Source organism: Gymnoscopelus braueri (assembly GCF_963280865.1).
Source record: "Gymnoscopelus braueri genome assembly, chromosome: 13".
Taxonomy (NCBI): domain Eukaryota; kingdom Metazoa; phylum Chordata; class Actinopteri; order Myctophiformes; family Myctophidae; genus Gymnoscopelus; species Gymnoscopelus braueri.
This window is the reverse complement of record NC_137615.1, coordinates 38,464,350-38,485,837: the sequence shown is the minus strand read 5'-3', so window position 1 is coordinate 38,485,837 and position 21,488 is coordinate 38,464,350. Positions and strand designations below refer to the sequence as shown.

The 21,488-nt window shown below is 46.1% G+C and overlaps 1 protein-coding gene across 4 annotated transcripts; it reads right to left on the bottom strand.

The window, feature by feature from the left end:
- Nucleotides 1–21,000, bottom strand: gprc5ba (G protein-coupled receptor, class C, group 5, member Ba). 4 transcript variants are annotated; one of them, XM_080446096.1, is made up of 4 exons: nucleotides 20,402–21,000; nucleotides 7,829–8,899; nucleotides 6,696–6,811; nucleotides 1–5,119 (listed from the first exon to the last, which is right to left on the bottom strand). In XM_080446096.1, exons 2-4 carry the CDS (start codon nucleotides 8,895–8,897, stop codon nucleotides 5,075–5,077), a joined length of 1,230 nt encoding a protein of 409 aa, XP_080302222.1. In that variant the 5' UTR covers nucleotides 8,898–8,899; nucleotides 20,402–21,000; the 3' UTR covers nucleotides 1–5,074. The 4 variants fall into 4 exon arrangements, with proteins under 4 accessions (XP_080302222.1, XP_080302223.1, XP_080302224.1 ...); XM_080446097.1 differs by having other exon boundaries at nucleotides 6,696–6,814; nucleotides 7,862–8,899; XM_080446098.1 differs by having other exon boundaries at nucleotides 7,862–8,899.
- Between the last annotated feature and the right edge of the window lie 488 nt (nucleotides 21,001–21,488).

Sequence of the window (21,488 nt, the reverse complement as noted above, 5' to 3'; positions counted from 1 at the left end):
TTAACTATAAACATGACACTTTTATTGAATGCTTTTTTTTTTCTTCCTGAATCAGTTACAGAAACAAAAGTTAAGCCTAATTCATTCTTTGTCGCACGACGGTGTGAAAGTAAGACTGAATTTCAAGCTAACAGCTTGTCAGCTTGAAACTCAGCCATTTTCGGCAAGCCGCACTGCCGTGCGACAATGCATAAATGAGGCTTGAACTGTGGGGCTTTTTTTTGTTCTAATCAGGGGAAACAAATTCTACACTGTACATAGGCATGCTGCGTCACTGCACAGTCACAGCTGTGAAAACCAATATCACCTCCATCAGCTGGCCCAATCAGTGGAACAGTCCAGACTCAGAGGCTAGACCATTCAGGAGTGAACAGGTAAAGCTTCAGTTATACTTCAGTTATATATCCTCTACAGTGTGCGACATTGTTTCCCCAGTAGAGTTGGGGAATGGCTGGGGAGGTCTCGGCCTGTGTTTGGCTGAAACAGGGGGAAGGGAGCACTCGTTTTCCGTCCGCCATGGCTTGCCAAAACTCAGACAGCTCATAATGGCTCGCTCGGGCGTAGATTGCGAGCCTCCAGCCCACACTATCGCCGCGCGGTGAGGTAACAAAAACAAGCGATCTTCTCCCCCAAACATAGTGAGGAAAACAATATAGCCTACATCGTTGCTTGCTAACGAGAATTGGTTTTCAAGCGTTGCATCGTGACGCCTGAAGATCAGTTCTCGTAAACACGGGGGAAATACGGAATATAAATGAGGCTTAAAGCCGTAAGCAGTAGTTCACCCAAAAAGTTACTTATTTTCTATCAATTACACACCCCATGAAGTCTTGAATTCATGGAGAATTTTGACTTTTTGTCCCATTCCTGAGCCAACAATTTGATGACTCCGCTGGTCATAGGAATGTGACAAAAACTAAAAAATCGCCATGAATTCAAGACTTCATGGGGTGTGTAATTGATAGAAAATAAGTCATTTTTTTGGGGTGAACTACTCCTTTAAGGACACGTGAAACCCAGGAAGGAGGGGTGTTTCATGGGCTACCCAGGGATGACAAAACTATACATATAGAATTGTTGTGCAAATCTCACCATAGTTTATTTCAATTTCAATAAACACAGAGATATCTCTCATAAGTTGCCTCTATCCCCCAGTGAGGCTTCAAACCAACAGGAGGAAGTTAAAATTAGGTCCATTGATGATCTGACATCCACCTTTTCAGGTATTCTCTGGGACTATTCTGGGACCTGTATTTTGTACCACCTCCTCCATTTTTATTTTTTTATTTTTTTTATATATAAATGTTTTTTTTGTCTCAAGAATTTCAAGAACAAACTCTCTTTTGTGTTTAGGAAAGCACAGACATAATTGTGTCATCTGATATACACGGAAAATATGATTGTTGCCACATGACCTTGACATAAATAGAATTAGTATTGAACAGTACGTCTGAGAAAGGTCTTACAAGTAGAAATGGTGATGAGCATGCACAGATAGGTAGTTGACAAGTGCAAAATCTACGACGTCACATCTTATTAATATTATTCTTTTTTTTTGTTTTTTGTACTCCACATTGAGTGAAAACAACACAATAATGAACCCCCTCGCCCCTCAGCTCTGGGAGTTGAATCTCAAGTTGCCTCTCAGTGCTACTGACCATTTACTGACCACCCAAAGCTCCTTTCTCGCACGAAACGCAAGGATCCTTGGCCCCCATAGCCTGACTCCAGGTCAGCCCAAACAGAACCTGGCCCCATTGGACAAGCTCTCTTTTTAGACCCGCACCAGTTCTAGGGTTAGACCTACTGTACTTGAACAGTACCATCCATTCCAGGGTCAACCCCCTCGTCTAGTAAGTCCATCTCTTCTGTCGTTTCCTGGTTGAGGGGGGGGGGGGGGGAGCACTGGGAGCGGGGCTGGGAGGGTGACCGGTATGACCACTGGCAGGGTCAAAGTTCTTTGATTCCACCATTCCCTGCGCTGCTCTCTGTAATCACCTTATAATATCACAGACACAGTCATTATCTACTGCATGAAGTGCAAAACATTATTCATAGCAATAATTCATACTTCTGAGAAAAGTAGTAGGTTTGTTTCCCCCATAACTGTTACAGCAGTAAACCCATGTCTTTGACATCTCAGTCGCATGGTTACAGAGGGGACACAAAATTCCATCCCCATAAAAGACAAATGGTATAGTTTTGTTCAACGTTAATCCAAATAAAAATAAAAGCATATCTAGTATCTGCAAAACATTTCAAAATACTAGTAAAAAAAAGACACCAGCAAGTGAAAAATATAAGCATAATATATGACAATCCAGTTAAAAATCCCTCAAAGAATAAAAAATAAAATACTTTGCAGTAGTCAGATGTCCAGTGGTTTTATATAACACTGGTGTCTAAACTTAATCTACCAAAAACAAAAACGTAAACAGCCAAACAAATGCTATACAGCACAACTATGTACACACAGTAAAACCCTCAGGGTTTATTTCATTCTAATGGTGAAATGACCCAAATTGGTATGGTTATGTTTGGGTCAATCTTTACACCCTCCGAGTTAAATGAACGCTGAGGATTGTACTGCGCGGGTTCTTGGAGGAGAGAGGTGGTTTTGGGGTTAGAGGGTCTCGAAACACGAGACCCCGGAGAAACCGAAGTCCTTCTTGGCACAGGGACGTACAGGCTAGACGATCTAACCACTACACCAAGACAATGGAGGCTTCGCCAGATGAAGAGGACGGTCACATAGCGTAGCGCAGCCTCCAACGCAACCACACACATACATGTACACCACGCACGCACGCACGCACGCACGCACGCACGCACGCACGCACGCACGCACGCACGCACGCACGCACGCACGCACGCACGCACGCACGCACGCACACACACACACACACACACACACACACACTCACACATATTGCAACAAAGAAACACAAACACACACACAGCAACACACGCATACACAGCAGCAACATACATACAGACACACACACACACACACATACTCGCAGAAGAGGAAGGAGCCATTTTCTCACACAGAAGAAACACAGGCTGACTGAAGGGACTCAGAGGGACGTCACTGTCATATCGACTATTCAAGCCCCCTCGTCCTGCTCTCCTCCGAGACTCTTGCCTATCTATTCTTTTCTTCTTGCTCTACCCATCCCCCCTTTCCCTTCTCCTCCTTCAGTCCTCTGCACCAGCGTTCATTTGATCTCTCGCTCCTTGTGCATCACACTGCAAATCTGATCTCTCTCTCTCTCTCTCTCTCTCTCTCTCTCTCTCTCTCTCTCTCTCTCTCTCTCTCTTTCTTTCTAAGGCTCTTGGATGTCTGCACACAACGGTCACCTCTCTCTGTATCTGTCTCAATATATATATATATATATATATATATATATATATATATATATATATATATATATATATATACAGTATAGCCTGATGCATACTTAGTTGCGTGCGGGTATCGCGTGCCAGAAATAGCAGATCTACGCGCTGTGAGCTTGTAGATCTGCAATTTGTGTCTAATCAGGCTTTCAATATACAGCATATTTAGTCACTCACTGGAAAATAACAGATTTTCTATCAAAGAAGTTGACTCAGAGAGTCGCATTTTCGACCACTTCTTGTGCGACAAAATATAAACTAGGTTTTCATGGGATCATGTGAAATTGAGGAAGAGGGGAAATGTACTGTAGCACCAGCCAACAATCCTGGCTGTGAAGTGTATTCGTCACGTTCCAACACGCAAAACAAAACAAACGAGTGAATCACAACATGCGTATATGCACACATACAACACAGATAGAGGGAATAAGTACAGTGGACCGTTTTCCCCCTGATATAAAGTGACAGTTTCTCCCGGCTGGCTTAGACTGGAGACACTGGAGATGAGCGAGAGAGCACACAAGTCTGACCTAGATTCTTGCGTTTGCTACCTCGCTGACTGACTGACGCCTTCTGCATCCAATCAGAATCCGCTCCATCCCGTCGCAATCGGATGCCATTTCATTTTGAGCCTGCCTCACCGTCCCCTCTGTTAAGGTGAGCCGGTACCAGGTGGTCATTTTTGTTGTTGTTGTTTTAATGTGTGGTCACGTTGGAGTTTCATTCCATATTCCAGTCTGTGTTATATGTTGGGCAGTGTCCATGCGTATGGGAGGATGAGGAAGTATGTGCTATTCACAGTAGATACACATAGAAGCACACTAGAGACTGACAGAGAGAGAGAGAGAGAGAGAGAGAGAGAGATCCATGGAGTGAGGTCCAAGGAAAGCAGAGAAGGAGGATGTGTTATGGTCCAGAGTTGAGGTGAAGGGCAATACATGCACACACACGCGCACACGCACTGTATTCTTTTGGATTGCTCAAGCTGTACACTTCTCTCATGTGCACATCTCTGAGGATGGCATTTATTTCAGTGGGAGGCTGGTGAGTGCTTGCACCTGCAGCATGGATGAATGGAGGACAGAGCCACACGTTTCTGCTGCAGCGCCAGCGGTGCGAGTCATAGCAGAACACACACACACACACACACACACACACACACACACACACACACACTGACTGACAGGAAGAGAGAACCAGAGACAGAGAGAGAGGGAGGGAAATTAAGTGATACATTTCACAGTTTTCAAGGATGCTTACAGTGGTATACAGTCTCAGGGGAGCAAAATTCAAACAGAATAATACTGAGTGTCAATATTTCCAGAGCCACATCCGCTCATATATTGTTTTTCTTCTTGTTAGACTCGTCCACCTTCCTACAGAGATGTGTAGGCTACAGGAGATGTTTAAGAAGAACATTGGCTCTGTCCTCCATTTTTCCGGTCTCACACACAGTAGTTGGCGTAGCTGATTGGCGCACTCGTGTGAGTGTGTAAGTCCTCAGTCTATACACAGAGACATGGGGTCCTGTCGGTGTCCATGTTCAAGTCCATGTTCTTCCGGGCTGCCAGCCCCTGGACCACTTATACTTATCCTCAACCAAAACCCCCTTTTCCCTCTTCTTCTTCTCCTCCTCTCAACCTTTCATCTTCATGATCTTCTCCCATCCTCTTCCTCACCACAGCTGCCGCCCCGTGTAGGTGGGGGGGGCCGAGGGTACCTGTAAGAGACAGAACACCACGAATGAGGTTCGTCACACCGGAAGCTTCTACTTACTATATAGCAGTGGTTCTCAAACTTTTTATATCAAGGAGGACCCCCATAACTCTCCGAGTTACAAACCTGTAACTGTCCATTTGAAACCCCTTCAAGGAAACCTGGGGGTCCCTGAACCCCACTTTGAGGACCACTGCTATATAGCTTTATTTAACCACTTGTCGCGAAGCGACATGTTGTGAGGTTGTAGATTGGCTATTTTCACAAAATGTGTTATTTTTTAATCACTGGACACACACTTTTCTGGCAAAGTAATGATCTCTTATGCGGAGAGAATGTTACGCATATTCACAGAGCACGTTTACTAAATCACACAACCTATTTGAGATCTCCAAGAATAGTGCCTATAAACCGTTTTGGCTTTATGGCTTTATTGATATACATGCCCAGAATATTAACAGAATGTTGCCTCAGCATTCTGGCGGAGTGGCTAGGCTTTATTTATAGCATGGGGAATGGAAGGCATTCACCTGCCCTGCACCGGCCAGAGTGCCCATCTATCCTGGCACAATAGAGGACCTGACAAGAGCCAGGACACAACTGCATCACTCACTGAAGAGATAGCATCACAGCTTACACACACACACACATACACGCACACGCAGGCACGCACGCGCAGGCACGCACGCACGCACGCAGGCACGCACGCACGCACGCACGCACGCACGCACGCACGCACGCACGCACGCACGCACGCACGCACGCACGCACACACACACACACACACACACACACACACACACACATGCACAGATAATGATATAGAACTCTCTCACACATATCCATACACAAAGAAATTAGTGCCCAGTTGCATGATTGTGCACAAACCAAACTCTGCATGTATGCACACACGCATGAATACCAGCTCAGTGGCCTTGTGGGTAGAGTGTCCACCCTGAGAATGGGGGGCTGGGGTTCAATCCCCAGCCAAGTCATACCAAAGAAGACTATAGTAATGTAACCAATGCCTCCCTGCTTGGCACTCAGCATCAAGGTGTTGGATTGGGGGTATACAGTAGGTCTCTGTGACATACTAGCATCATGTCCAGGGGGTGTACTGTACTTGTACACGGTCATCAAGCCACCTCATGGTACATAAACAGGAGCTGGCCTACAGTATGGGCCACATGCCTCGGGAACCATTGGTTCCCAAGGCTACTTACATGTACTTACATGTATAAATATGCTCACACACACCTCCCTCAGTGTCGTTTGGAGGGTAATGTTCAGTATGCACAGATGTGCATGCAGTTGATTGATTTATAGAGAGCATTGTGTGTAAGAATGTAAGTGATGGGGGGGAGACCTTTGTCAAAATCTGCCTCAGCTTCACCCAGCTGATGGCTGCTCTGATGGTCATGATGAGCACTTGGGGGTGAGCTGTGTGTGTGTGTGTGTGTGTGTGTGTGTGTGTGTGTGTGTGTGTGTGTGTGTGTGTGTGTGTGTGTGTGTGTGTGTGTGTGTGTGTGTGTGTGTGTGTGTGTGTGTGTGTGCACCTGTGACTGTGAGGATCTACTCACCGCGCCCCCGTTCAGGATCATGGTCATCTCAGTGGGCTGGTAGACGTTGCTGCGGAAAGGAGCACTGGGCCTGGCACCAGTGCTCCCATTATGATGGCCTGCAGCGCTCCTCAAGCCTGCTGGCACAGAGGGCATATAGAGAGATGGGCCGGACATTACTCACATTTGTCTCCCATTCAGCAGTGATTCTCAACCATTTGAATTTCAAGGACCCCCAGTGTCATATGCGTTAGGCCACGGACCCCCATTTGATACTATATATTTTTCTGTATTTATCTCTGGGACCCCAATCTACACTGTATCGGTGTAGATTGGGGTTAATTTGATTGAAACACTGATTTAATTTAATCAGTGTTAATTTAACTCAGAGAGTGTACAATTGGGACAAAATGGATCCTTGAGGAGTTACAAACCCCTAACTCCTCAAGGACTCCTGTGGGCCAGAGGACTCCATGTTGAGATCCTGCAGTGCCATACAGTCCCCCCCCCCCTGTATCTTTCCTGTACAGAAAAGTTCAGTCAGGAAACTCCCATTGCAGTTGCTGTTATCCGACCGTTGGTCATCCCCAGCTCCATGCTTCTATTCTGAACCAGTCACATGCACCACTTTACTAATAGAGTGTCCCGTTTAAATGGGGATGTTTGCATTGCTCATTTGCTTGTTTGCTGCGTTGTCTCACACTACTGCTGCTGCTGCCCTTCTAGGAATTGCTGCTCACCCTCCACCCCTCCAGTTCCCACCTGTTGTTTTGGATCTGCTTTCATGTACTATGGGGGGGTTTCAGAAGGCCCCTATTTGGTAGGGGAAATGTTAGTGTACTCCCTCAGAATGCCTATGAATACCTAATACCCAATACCTGGAGCACAATGGTAACAACCTTCGTCTTTTTTGTGATTAATCCCTTTTGGCACTTTTAATTGGTTATATTGAGCTCTTATTTGTTGCCAATAAAATATCATATTCAATTAAAAGCTAATATATTAAAATATATTGCTCATTTTATGTTTAAAATATTTAAATTCAATTCTTGAGTTGTCCAGACTAAAATGATGTGTGACACAGAAACACAGAAACACTTGATGCATAATCTGTAGTTATCTCTAGATGAACATTGTGTTGTTTCATTACTTACGATGGCCTACATTCTCCATGGACTGGAGCGTACCTGCAGTGTTCTCATCGCTGTACCCGTAGCCCTGGTTCTCCACAAACTGCCTGTGAGAGAGGGGGATGTCTTCGTCAAAGCTGGTCTCCCTCATCCTCGTCGAGTTCTGGGAGGTGTCAAAGTAGTCGGGGGCGGTGGGCTGTGGCGGGGGTCTCATGCAGATGTGGGCCTCGGGGATAGCGTGGAAGAGCAGCAGCAGCCAGCCCTGGGCCACCAGGGCGATAGCCAGGGCCGGGTTGTCCCAGTCAGGGGACCTCCCCAGCCAGTCGTTGCCGTAGAGGTAGAAGCCCACCCAGGCCACCCACAACAACAGCGACAGCAAGCAGGTCACCAGCAGCCAGATGGCATTGCAGCGCCACTGGCGTGTCTTCCCGCACAGTGCCAGGGAAGCGGCGGTCAGCGCAGCTAGCAAGAGCGCTAGCACATAGCTGCAGGCTAAGGAGAAGTCCAGAGGCAGGTACTGGCAGGCGGGGCGTCCCTCTCGCAGCACGGTCAGAAGCAGCCACTCGGCGGCGATAATGCCCTGTACGGCACTCAAGCCGAGCGCCAGGCCCGTGAGGGCGCAACCACCTGGACTCCGACGCTCGCGGCCCAACCTGCGCAGCCGAACGCCCTGCACCAGCAGGCAAGAGAAGCAGACAGCGAAGAGGAGCCCCCAGAGAGCCCTGCGGAGCAGACAGAGCGACGCGTCCTCCTCAATAAGGTAAGCAAAGCTCAGGCCAAACAGGCCCAGGATGCCCAGGAGAAGGAGGAGAATCGGTCCCACGCCGCTACGCTTCTCCCCCTCGCTGATGTGGCGCACGCGGCACAGCAGGACGAGGACGAGCAAGATGGACGCCAGGGCCCCGCCGGCGGCCACCGACTCGACGGCGACCCCCCATATGGAATCCAGATCACAGAGGAGGGTGTAGGGGCGCACCAGGCCCCAGCCACAGCCCCGGGGCAGCGTATTCGACGTGTCCTCTGAGTCCTGGCCGCTGGCACGCTGGGACACAGTTAGCAGCAAGAGGAGGAGGACAGGGAGGAATCTCGCCATCTCTGAGGGATTCAAAGAACAAAACAGAGAGAGGAGAGTGAGCACGAAGGACAAAGAATGGAAACAGAAAAAGATAAAGTGAGAGAAAAGAAGAAAAGACAAAGAACAGGAGAGAAATGGGGGAGGAGGGAGTTATCCTGCTTTAGATAGAGTTTGTTGCGCTGGCAGTTATTTCCACAGTGATCATCTGCCTCTGAGTAACAATACAGACAATCTGCCATAGTTCTGTTTCAAACAATGAACAGCAGTTAACAGAGGGTGAATGACTTACGGCTCTTGCATACAGAGTCTGTTGCGATTTTCTTTAAAATGCATGAATCGAACTGAGTCCGACTGAAAACATTTCGGAATAGGTGTGCACAAGGTTATACAAAATCATATGTTCATTTAAAATTCTCATCTGATATTTTTTTCGTACAAAACATTCTGCTCACAAGGTGACACGTTGTAAGCTTGTAGATCTATTGTTTTTGGCATGTAAAATATAAATCAAACTTTTCTCAAAGTTTTCTCTATGTCTCGCTCTCTTTTCTATCTCTTGTCCTCTCTTGTTCCTAGATTCCAAATTAATGTCAAGAGGGGATCGAACATTTTCTGCCAGGGCCCCTGATCTATAGAATGCGATTCCCAAAGAGCACAGATTAGCAAATTCTATGTATCGACTTTTTAAACACTTCTAAAGTGGCTTGCTTTTCTGCAAGCTTTTTTGCTCTATGCAATTTCTATCCTTGTTTCACTATTGTCACTATTTTAACAGCTGTTATATGCTAATATTTACTTTGATACAGTAACAGTATGTGTTGTTTAATTCGGCTGTTTTATAACTTTTAGTATTGCATAAGGCATTTTGTAACTTTCGTGTTGAAAAGTGATATTTAATCAAGTTTATGATGATGATATCTCAAGCCGCGTTAGATGATAAAATAATAAAAACTCAGCCATGCCCAGTAAAACTGCTTTTCTTCTACAGGACAGCAGCAGAGAGCCTTTTTTAATTATTCAAAACAAGGTATATGATTTATGATTTGAAACTGTACCGCCTACAGTACAGACAGGAAGGGATGTAGCATCAAGTATATGTTTTATGACAAACTGCGATACACAGAAAGGAACTCATGTGTACAAACAGCTCCACTCGCTATCGTCCATCTACGGGTACCTGGCAAGATGCGAGACTATACATAATACAGTACACACACACACACACACACACACACACACACACACACACACACACACACACACACACACACACACACACACACACACACACACACACACACACACACACACACACACACACACACACACACACACACACAGTGCCTCACGTACACTTTTAAGTGAAGTGCCTATAGAGAAACACTGGCAGCACAAAGAGTACCAAAGGAAGGAATCAATGCTGCATCAGTCTACCTGCCTGGCTTCACACACACACACACACACACACACACACACACACACACACACACACACACACACACACACACACACACACACACACACGCACACGCACACACGCACACGCACACGCACACGCACACGCACACGCACACGCACACACCCACACGCACACACACACGTACACACACACACACACGTACACACACACACACACACACGCACACACAAACTTCACACTTCCAGTTCGGCAAGGAGTTTTTCCAATATGATCATCGTCTTTGCACCTGTCATGCTCTTGTGTTCTATAGTTTTTGAGTTGAAATGTATCAAAGACCAGCAGACACACACACACACACACACACACACACACACACACACACACACACACACACACACACACACACACACACACACACACAGAGAGAGAAAGAGACGGAGTTAATCAAACATCTGAGCAAGCCTCACGGTCAACAACAACTGTCTGTCCAACACATCACTGCACTGACCTTTCATACATTTTTCCAAGCTGCCTCACACACATTGTGCTGAGTCATCATCATCACCCTTCAGTAAACACATACACATACAAACACGTGCACGGTGCGCGCACACTTGTCCCCCTCTATTTCTCCTACACTGTAAAATCCAGAGTGTTAATTCAACTCATCTCAGTGCATTTTTACAGTTAACCACTTAAACCCACCATACAGTGAAACTAAGAGTTACTTACTGTACTTGGACCGCTTTTTTGCCCTCTAAAACCAAATGTCTTCGCCAAAAATAGAAGCTCTACAAGCTCACAATGCATCGCAACATGACACATTGTGAATCAGCATTTTTTCGGCTAATGTTCCCCCAAGAATAGGGATGCTGCTGGGGTTCAAGTGGTTATGTTAAATTAACATTTTGCTATGTATTGTTCCAGGGTCTGTTTATTTCACAGAGCTTCACCACACTACGCTCACTTTAAGGCCATGGCTGAAATACCTTCCCCTGCCGTCTACAAATAGACTGCAACACAGTATTTACATACCACATAAAGGACACTGGATATCCTCAGAGATAGATCTTCTTTCAGTGTCTTGCCAGAAAAACACAGTGCAACTGGCCAGACCAACAGGGGAGAGAGCTGGACTTAACTACACACCAGACAGGGCTAAGGCTCATGCACACACACACGCACGCACACGCGCACGCACACACACACACACACACACACACACACACACACACACACACACACACACACACACACACACACACACACACACACACACACACACCCTCCAGCACACAGTAGAACTGGGACAGTCATGTACAGACGGGGACGATACAGAGCTTGGAAAGTAGGTCCCATAGACACTTTTTTCCTTCCATATGAGGATTATGAATGCGTCTCCCATCACATCCCCCTCCCATAAAAAAAAACACCCCCCGTGACCCCAAGCTATGGGATGAATGATCAAACTGCGCACAGCCAGCTGCCTGACAGACAAACTGTGCACGGGCACTATTAGACAGAGAACGCTGCAAACCTATAAAGGACTTTCATTTACGGCCCGTGTCCACACACACACACTGTGTTTCATGAGAGGGAGGGTGCTTTGGATATCATCTTCACGCCAACAAGCACGCAGATTCACACGCGTAATGTTCTAATCCAGGTTGTGTTATTAGCACACATAGCTCAAACAGCTTAAACATCAACTTCCCATGGCTGCGGGAGCGACGGGTCCATGTGTGCGAACGTGTGTATTATATGGCTGGTGTGTATGGCTGGTGTGTGTGTGTGTGTGTGTGTGTGTGTGTGTGTGTGTGTGTGTGTGTGTGTGTGTGTGTGTGTGTGTGTGTGTGTGTGTGTGTGTGTGTGTGTGTGTGTGTGTGTGTGTGTGTGTGTGTGTGTGTGTGTGTGTGTGTTCGCTCCGGGTCGCGCACGCGTGTGTGTGCATGCATGCACGCACGGCCACAGACCGGGCAGACTTAAGGTCCTTACACACCGGCGAATGTGCGAATATACGCAAAATTCGGACTCGTTCCGAATAATTAAAAGACGCTTTTTCGCTTAGCTTTTCCGCTTTTTCGCGCCATGTACGCTTGCATTGACTTTATAAGGTTTTTTAAAAAAGCGTATTATTCGCACGAAAAAATCGCCCCGCTGTGTAAGGACCTTTAGCCTTGACATAACTAAACGTCTGCAAATACTTTGACTGCGAAAATCTCCGGGTTATGCAGCATTCGGTGGAGGTCGACCTGCCTCAAAAAAAGAATAATTCATTCACCTGAATGGTGCAAATAGTTGCTACTACTACTTTGTTTACGGCTGTTCAGCAATTCAAATGCAATGCATGTAAACAGCGCATAACCCAAAGTGTGCATATCCCCGGACGGGTATGGACTAGTTTAGATAGTAATCATTGCTATAGAGTGTTTGTTCAGTAACAGGGTCTCCCCATCTCTCCAGTTCTTTAACAAACAATCCTCACATCTTTGTGTCATCACTTCCAATTTCACTTGTTGATCCTGTATCTTGTATGACTTCTCTATTGGATAATATTGGCATCTCAACCAATCTTGTTAAAGTATTTTAACAAGACAATAATAATCACTTACTACATCTTTAAGTTGCTAGCTAACCTGGATTGTTTAGACACAGATGAATCAGTTGCATGGCAATACATGCAGTTATTAACACACTCTAAATACCATCATAGCTATAAAATAACATCATACTTTCTTTTAGTGTTGCTGTCATTGAGTAATGTTTTACAAAATCCTTTTCATGAATGTTGGTCACAACCGTATCCTGCACGTCTAGTTTCTCATTAACAAATGGCCACTAAGTGGCTTCAGCCTTATTGAACATCCGAATATTATGTTGGCCAATCCACAGTTTATTATTATACATCAGTGATTGCAACCCTCTACCTAGATCAAAGTGAGGTAGATACATTCTCTCCCACTAAACGTTCTCTCTCACAAAGCACATACACATGCAGAAGACTGCTATCTGCATAGTTGCTCTGTTGGCTTCTTCTAAGCCTTTGATGTGTCTATCTTCATAGCCTATTTTTGCATTTTTAACATAGTGGTTGTTTGTGACTCGTTAATTATCATTATGCAAGTTGGTCTTTGAGGCCCCAAAGGGCATAACAACGGAACAAACATTGTGTGAATGTCAGTGTGCGGGCACGGCTCCTTTGCATTTGTTTACAGCTATTGCATGTACTGTATTCTTCGGAGGACTAAACCCCTTTGGATCTCTTCTTACGCCTGATTTATATATACAGTGTTGTACGACAGTGTTGCCTGCCAAGAATATGCGTTGAGTATAAATTAAGCATTACAGCCCCCTACCCCCTCCCATTACTCAAATTCTGTTTCCTTTCTCCATAAAAGCCTCGTTCGGTGACATTTTGTCATTGTATTATGACCTTGTTGGTGTATTATTGGGCTGCATTAACATCAATCAGCCCATACAGACGGATGAGTCACCCAAAACACAGCGCTGGCTCTTAAATGCACGTGCACGTGCACGTACACATATGCACATACACTCACGGCCATGCACGCAAGCACACATGTTACATGTGCGTTGCAACAACGACATACAATTTGCCTCTCACACACTTGAGAAAACAGTTAGCTCCTAACGGCATAGTGTTTTCTGGCTAAGGCCCTGATAACCATGGTTACACTCCAGCTCTGAATGACAGGAGCAAAACACCCAGCGCACAGAGGAGGGGGGATGTTGGAGGGGGGGGGTTCATTCATCCTCAAAGAGCCTTCTACATCACTCCATCTCCCCCTTTCACATTGACTGTGCTCTTGTCCTCTCTACCTCTCTGCCTCCTTCTTTGTCTCGTGTTTAGTGACAAGGACTGTAACACCACACAGCAACAGACCAGTGCACACTAAAACAGACAGAGAGAGCATGGGGGGGTTCTAGGGAGGAGAAGGAGGAGGGAGAGAGAGACAAGGCAGGAGGGGGGAACTTCTGTCATAGACTGTAACCACATTAACTCATTCACTAACTTCCTTTCCCACACAGCACCCTTATAGACACAATATGATTGTTTACATGAAATGAACAGTTACATTTTACAGTTGAAGATTTTGCTGTGCACTCACTCACCCACTGAATGATTGCGTCCGTCAGTCAGTCAGTCAGTCAGTCAGTCAGTCAGTAACTCATTCACTCACTCACTCACTCACTCATCTGTCACAGCACAGATCGTGGGGTCCTGACTGGCTGATAAACTGAAGGTTGAAGGATGTACACAATGTGCTGTCAGTGACCAGTGACCACACACGCACATAGATACACACACACAGAAATATCAAGACATGCATGCTCAGAATTACAGTCAAGCCAAATCTCTCTCACTCTCACTCTCACTCTCACCCTCTCTCTCTCTCTCTCTCTCTCTCTCTCACACACACACACACACACACACACACACACACACACACACACACACACACACACACACACACACACACACACACACACACACACACACACACACACACACACACACACACACAGCACATCAGTCGCTCATCCTCTCCTCTCCTATTAATATTATGAGTCATGTGAAGAGACAGAGCCCCGAGCCTTCCTTTCCCTATAGCAGAGCAGAGGATGCTGCCGTCTTATCCTCACTCCAGCTCCCCCCCATCCCATTTAAATCATCCCCTATTCATTTAGATTGGGATCTCCATCCGGTGCTGGAGCGGTCTCATGTCACCGCTATATTTGAAGATGTGCTGTGAAAGATGTGTCTCGCATCCTCCTCCTCCCACCTCTCTCCCTCTCCCTCTCTTTCACCGACTGCCTAATCACAAGAAATCCCTCTCTTTCTGCATACCACCCTTTATATTCCAATTTGGCTCTTTCGTTCTCTTCTCTCCACCTGTTCTCTCTGTTACCGAGGAATAAAGTGTCAAGAGGAATTAGAAATCCCTCTGTACCCCAACTCTCACTCACTCTCTCTTTTTCTAAGAGCTCTCCTTTGCCACTCCTTGCGTCCCTTCCACCCCTCCGTAACCCCCCCCCCCCTCCTTTATCACTTTTCCTTTCTCTCCCCCTCTCTCTCCATGTGTGAGTCTTATGTAACTAGGGAAAGAGCCAGCTCCTGCCAGTGTTGCTGCATGGCTGTATGTCTGCATCCGCCTGTCAGTGTCAGGGAGTCTTCTGGTGCCTCAGACATCCATCTTAAGCATGATGCTGGATGTGACGCATTGGGAACTTGTAGATCGGCTATTTTCGACAGGAGACACTGCCGTACGACGGAGTATAAATGCCTGTAAGCATTAGCCCTGCACACTGTGCCACACATACATTTATTCATAAAGCACGTCCACATACAGTATGCACACACACACACACACACACACACGCACACACACACTGGCACAATGCCCATTTATGCCGGATCCATTTGCATACAAATATAACGTGCTGTCTTGTGGCATGTATTATGCATGCGCGCAAAGGCACAGCGTTTTTACACAACGCCCGAATGTGGCATACGTACTAATAACAAACCGCTGATTTCCATGATGGTGACAGAAAACAGATAACATACTAATGTGAGCACAGTTCTGCAGCATTCTGAACCATTCAAATCTGCTTCAGAATGGATCGACAGAGACGGTGAATCATCTAACAAGCCCTCCTGTACAATTACCATCCACTATAATTATCAGACATAGTGCACAACCAGATGCTGTGTGTAATTAGCATAACCATAATTGGGCGGATGATTGCGTTTTGACTTCTCTCCCTTCCATCTTCTTTCTTTCACCTATCACTCCATTCAGACAGCTGGAACAATAACTGTGTGTGTGTGTGTGTGTGTGTGTGTGTGTGTGTGTGTGTGTGTGTGTGTGTGTGTGTGTGTGTGTGTGTGTGTGTGTGTGTGTGTGTGTGTGTGTGTGTGTGTGTGTGTGCGTGCGTGTGTGCGTGTGTGTGCGTGTGTGTGTGCGCGTGTGCGTGTGTGTGTGTGTGTGTGTGTGTGTGTGTGTGTGTGTGCGTGTGCGTGTGTGTCCAGCAACACAATAATCCAGATGCAGCAGCAAGCATGTTATTTCTGGCGCCAAGCAGGGACTGAGTGTCCTGACATCTGCCAGCTGATGATGATGATGATGATGATGCCATTCAGGACTACAGCCCTTTATCACAAACACACGTTGAACTCCTCCACAGTTTGAAACAGCAGACATCTGTAACAGCAGTGGGGTTTAAAATGTCCTTTGGATGGCATGACAGGCATCAGTCTTGTGGAATTTGGCTTTTTTAATTTTATTTTTCATTATTATTTATCACCAAATATTCAGGGACCAAAACAGGGATGCCAGGTTGAAAGTGGTTAGCATATGGCTGTTTGTGTGACAAAAACTCTGTATTTTAAAATGAATAAAGTCGCAACATGTTTTTCAGTTGAAATAGGATAAATGAACACTAAGATACAATATTGAATTACCCCATACTGCCAATTAATGTGTCTGGAGGTGCTACCTCAATGTGCTGTGCTTTACTTTGCATTACAAACATATCTGTGTTACTAATTGAGTCAGCGGAACTGATTAGCTAAGCTTATGAATAGTAGGCATCTCAAACAGGTCTTTTATCTTCTGTTACCTCCACCTCAAAGCTGCTTTGAGCATCTCTATTCTCTGGCAATAATTGGCTAGAAGTAAACTTCCAGCGACAGAGTTTGTCCTGAAGCAAGGTTCATGGAGGAGAGGGAAATGGTGTGGGTCACAGGAGCAACGTTGAGGACGTGAATCTCCTGAGGGCTTAAATCTCTCTCTCTCTCTCTCTCTCTCTCTCTCTCTCTCTCTCTCTCTCTCTCTCTCTCTCTCTCTCTCTCTCTTCTCGTTTTCTCTTTTGAAGAGCTGCTTGGCAGGCAAGCCTTCACACATCATTCACATTTACTAAAGTACATTTTAGACATCTGTCACTCTGATGCCTGACTTATACTTTGTCGTACGACATTGTCGCACACAGAAAGCAACTTGTAGACCTGCTATTTTGGCACATGACAGCGTACATACGACGGAAATTCTGAATATAAATTTGGCATTACCTGCAGCAACGTACAAAACAGTGAGCAACTCCAGTCGTCTATGTCTTGCTGAGGGACACCCAGCCACAACATGGCTGTTGCAACGATCAAAGCCATGAACTTCAAGTTAAGCTGCACAGTCTTTAAACACTATAGAGTATGTGTCATCTGGTATGGCTGGCTCTTCTTCCCATTATACTAATAACACATTGCAGGCTAGATGCTCCTCATAGTGAGGATATAAAAAGACAGGAGAGAATGAGCAAACAACATCATGAGATGATGAGAGATGATAGACGTGGAAGGATGAGGAAAGCTGGATCTTCTAAAATATTGTGAATCGTTCAGTGGCACCAATGCGAGAGTTGAAAAGAGACAGGTGAAATGGAATTAGATTATTTTTTTTTAAAGAGAGAGCCCCATCCCCACACCCCCCTTGGGTGTCTGCGAGGAGAGATCGGCAGTGGAGTTATTCCCCTCGGCGTCCTCCTAATTAGGCCTCATTACCATGTGGCTGGGCTCGCAGCGTGACCATATGCTAATTGACTTGGCAATTAACAGTGCCACCCCTCCCTCTCCTCCCTGGTCTCTCTCGTCCCCCCCATTCCTGCAACGGAGGGGGAGATCGGTGGGATTAGAAGCCCCCCCAACACACACCTCAAGAAACCGGGGCCATACACATCTCGTGTCAGGTGTTCCATTCCTATGTGGTATCAAGGTGGTTCATCCATTATGGATGAAGAGGGGGGATATATTATCAGAGATATTAAGACAGTGTGATGATAAGCATCTGAAGAAATACTGTAGCACTGGGTCTGGTGAGACACGGTACCTAGCAGGATGTGCGGGGGAAGCTCCCATCCTGGAATGAAGCCTTGTCTGCTATGTGTCATGTGTTAGCATCTGCCTGGGAGTGTAGTATGTGTGTGTGTGTGTGTGTGTGTGTGTGTGTGTGTGTGTGTGTGTGTGTGTGTGTGTGTGTGTGTGTGTGTGTGTGTGTGTGTGTGTGTGTGTGTGTGTGTGTGTGTGTGTGTGTGGGAGGGTACACCTGTGCACAAATACAAGGGAAAGCAGGGAAGTTCCCATGAAACCATACATGCTGTTCACACACGATTCACACGCTAGGTTGTGTCAGGTGTACATGTTTAATAAAGAGGTCATGGTCTCTCTCTCTCTCTCTCTCTCTCTCTCTCTCTCTCTCTCTCTCTCTCTCTCTCTCTCTCTCACACACACACCCACACACACACACACACACACACACACACACACACACACGATTATCCAAACAAGATACATATGGTGGGAGCGCCATGGAGAGTCCCAAGAGAAAAGCAACTATCTCAAGGTAACATAACAACACAGTGTGGGGAATAAAGCACCAAATCCGCTCTACTGAATATTGATTTATGGTTGAACACAGAGTCGTCTAAAACAGGCCCTGGGGAGCGACCTGACCAGAGATATTACCACTCTAACTCTCATTCCATCCCAATCTTCAAGTCTCACAGGTGGAGTGTTAATATCCAACCTCTTACCGGTTCAGAAGATATACAGTGTCTGTCCTGTCTCTTGATAGATCTTGGACGATCATGGGTGGCCAGAGAGAGTCTGTTGGAGGGATAAATCCCCTATAAGGGACAGCCATGCATTTAGCTGACCTATAGGGTCCAGTTTTAAGCAAATACCTGTTTAGAGAGAATGGGAATGTTCTTCCCTGGCAGATCCCCCCCCGACTCTTTTAACAATACTGAGCACAACTAGGGTCCGCAGGGGATTCCAGAAGAGAGTTTGTTTTAGGGACTAGCAGCAGCAAGACCATTGTGTGTGTGTGTGTGTGTGTGTGTGTGTGTGTGTGTGTGTGTGTGTGTGTGTGTGTGTGTGTGTGTGTGTGTGTGTGTGTGTGTGTGTGTGTGTGTGTGTGTGTGTGTGTGTGTGTGTGTGTGTGTGTGTGTGTGTGTGAGAGAGAGAGAGAGAGAAAGACAGAAGGGGGAGGCTTGTGGGAAAGAGAAGGGTGGGACGGGGGAGGTTCTGAGGTCCTAAAATAAAGAATAACATCTAACCTCATGTGTCTGCAATAAAGAGTGGGAGGGGCCCATGCCATGACTGACAGACACTGTAAAACATGCAAATGTTCTGAGTCCAGATTTGCCACAAAATGGAGCTGTAGCAGTTACCCATAATACCCATACATTTCTCGTCCGCCTGAGATAAATAAAGTGGCACGAAAAACACACAACGTTGAGGCTATCTGGGCAGGTTAAGGTTGCTATGTTTTTGTTTTTTGGTCAAATGCCAAAGCTGCCTCTAAGGTCGGGGTGTGACGCGTTCTGCCACCTTACATTCCCCCAACAACATGATGTACAACGTGCCCTTTTGGCATGATCAGCAAATGCCAGGCCTCCCGGGCGAGCGAGCTTACATTACAAATGTATATGCACCTATGCTGTAGTGCAGTGGTTCTCAACCTGTGGGTCGGGACCCCCAGGGGGGTCCCCACATGAGTTTTTTTTTTTTTGGGGGGGGGGGTCCCAGATGACAGTAAAGTGACAATTTAAGGAAAGACCATTGCTGCATCAATCAATCAACAAACTATACTATAAAAACTGGTTGGGTCAAACATTGGCCAAATTGAAAATAGTCGATCTACAAGCTCACAACAATGTGAGCTTGGGGTGGGGGGGGGGGACCCCAGTTCAAATATGATGATTTTTTTTTTTTTGGGGGGGGGGGGGGGGGGGGGTCCCCTGTTCAAATATGATCATTTGGGACGCGGCCTGAAAAGGTTGAGAACCACTGCTGTAGTGCATCAACATCGCGTTTCTCACAATACTGTCAACCCCGCTGGTCTGATGATGATGGGGAGCCCTGAAATAGCCCGTCTGCTTCCATCGTAAGCCGTGGTGATGAATTCACAGCAATAAAAGCGCGTTAAATATAGCATCATGCACATGAATCTTGCCAGCTGACCAATGACTCTCTTCTTAGAATCGATAAGCCTAAGCTACTAAGTGGAATGTCTGTAGAACGTACCTTGAGCGACGTAAACAAATCCAACCGAGAGCGGACTGCGTTGATGCACGTTATTATTATTACAGAAGGCTGTATGGGAAAATGTCACATTTCGGAATGAACCCCATCTGACGGGGGTTCACTCTCCATCGACCAGTGTGATGTTTCCTCCCGATCCAGGTTGCAGAGAGGAACGATCCCTCAGCCGTTTGTCCTCTTGAATAGAATATGCATTTAATACAACCCACCGATGTAGGCTACTGCTCGCAACGAGATGGTTTGGGGTTTTGTGGAATTTGGCTGTTGTAGTAGACCGTTTTTCATAAATCCTTTGTTCAGTGGTGCGTTAATTCCCCCCCAAACCGAACCACCCGCTTGTCAATAATGAATGATCTTTATCATAAATGAATAAAACGCGTGAGCCCCGGCGTAGCGTCGAAATCCGCTGCTCGTCCACAAGCTCCGTGCGCTAGAGTCATGTGTGGAGAGAGAGAGCCCGTTATTCCGCTGCGCTGTGTGAGTCCAGCTCAGCTCACACTGCTCCCAACGGACTGCATCAGTCGCGGATGGATGGATGACAACATGCGCTCCGCACACACTCACTCACACACACATACACACACACACTCATACTCACACACACACGCGTAATGATGATAATCCCTCTCTCTCTCTCTCTCTCTCTCTCTCTCTCTCTCTCTCTCTCTCTCTCTCTCTCTCTCTCTCTCCGCTCTGCTACATGACAGTGACAGCTCTCCAGAGGCAACGGTCTGACTGTCCACAGTGTGTGATCTCCCTTTCGCGTGCGTCCCCTCGGCTCGGACTGTGCGCCAATATATTGGTCAGTGGTGGAAAAAGTAAGGCTACTCACCATTTGTTACTTAAGTAAAAGTATCAATACTGCAATGTAGAAATACTCCCGAATTCCATGTTTACTTGAGTAAAAGTACAAAAGTATTTGATCAAAATGTACTTAAAGTACCAAAAGTTTTTTCGTTTTCAAGTTTTCAAATGTAAAAAATGTTTTAAAACATATTTTGAGATTGTATTTCGGCTATTTTCAAATGGCCGAAATGTATATATAGACTGAAGTGGTTAATGCATGTTT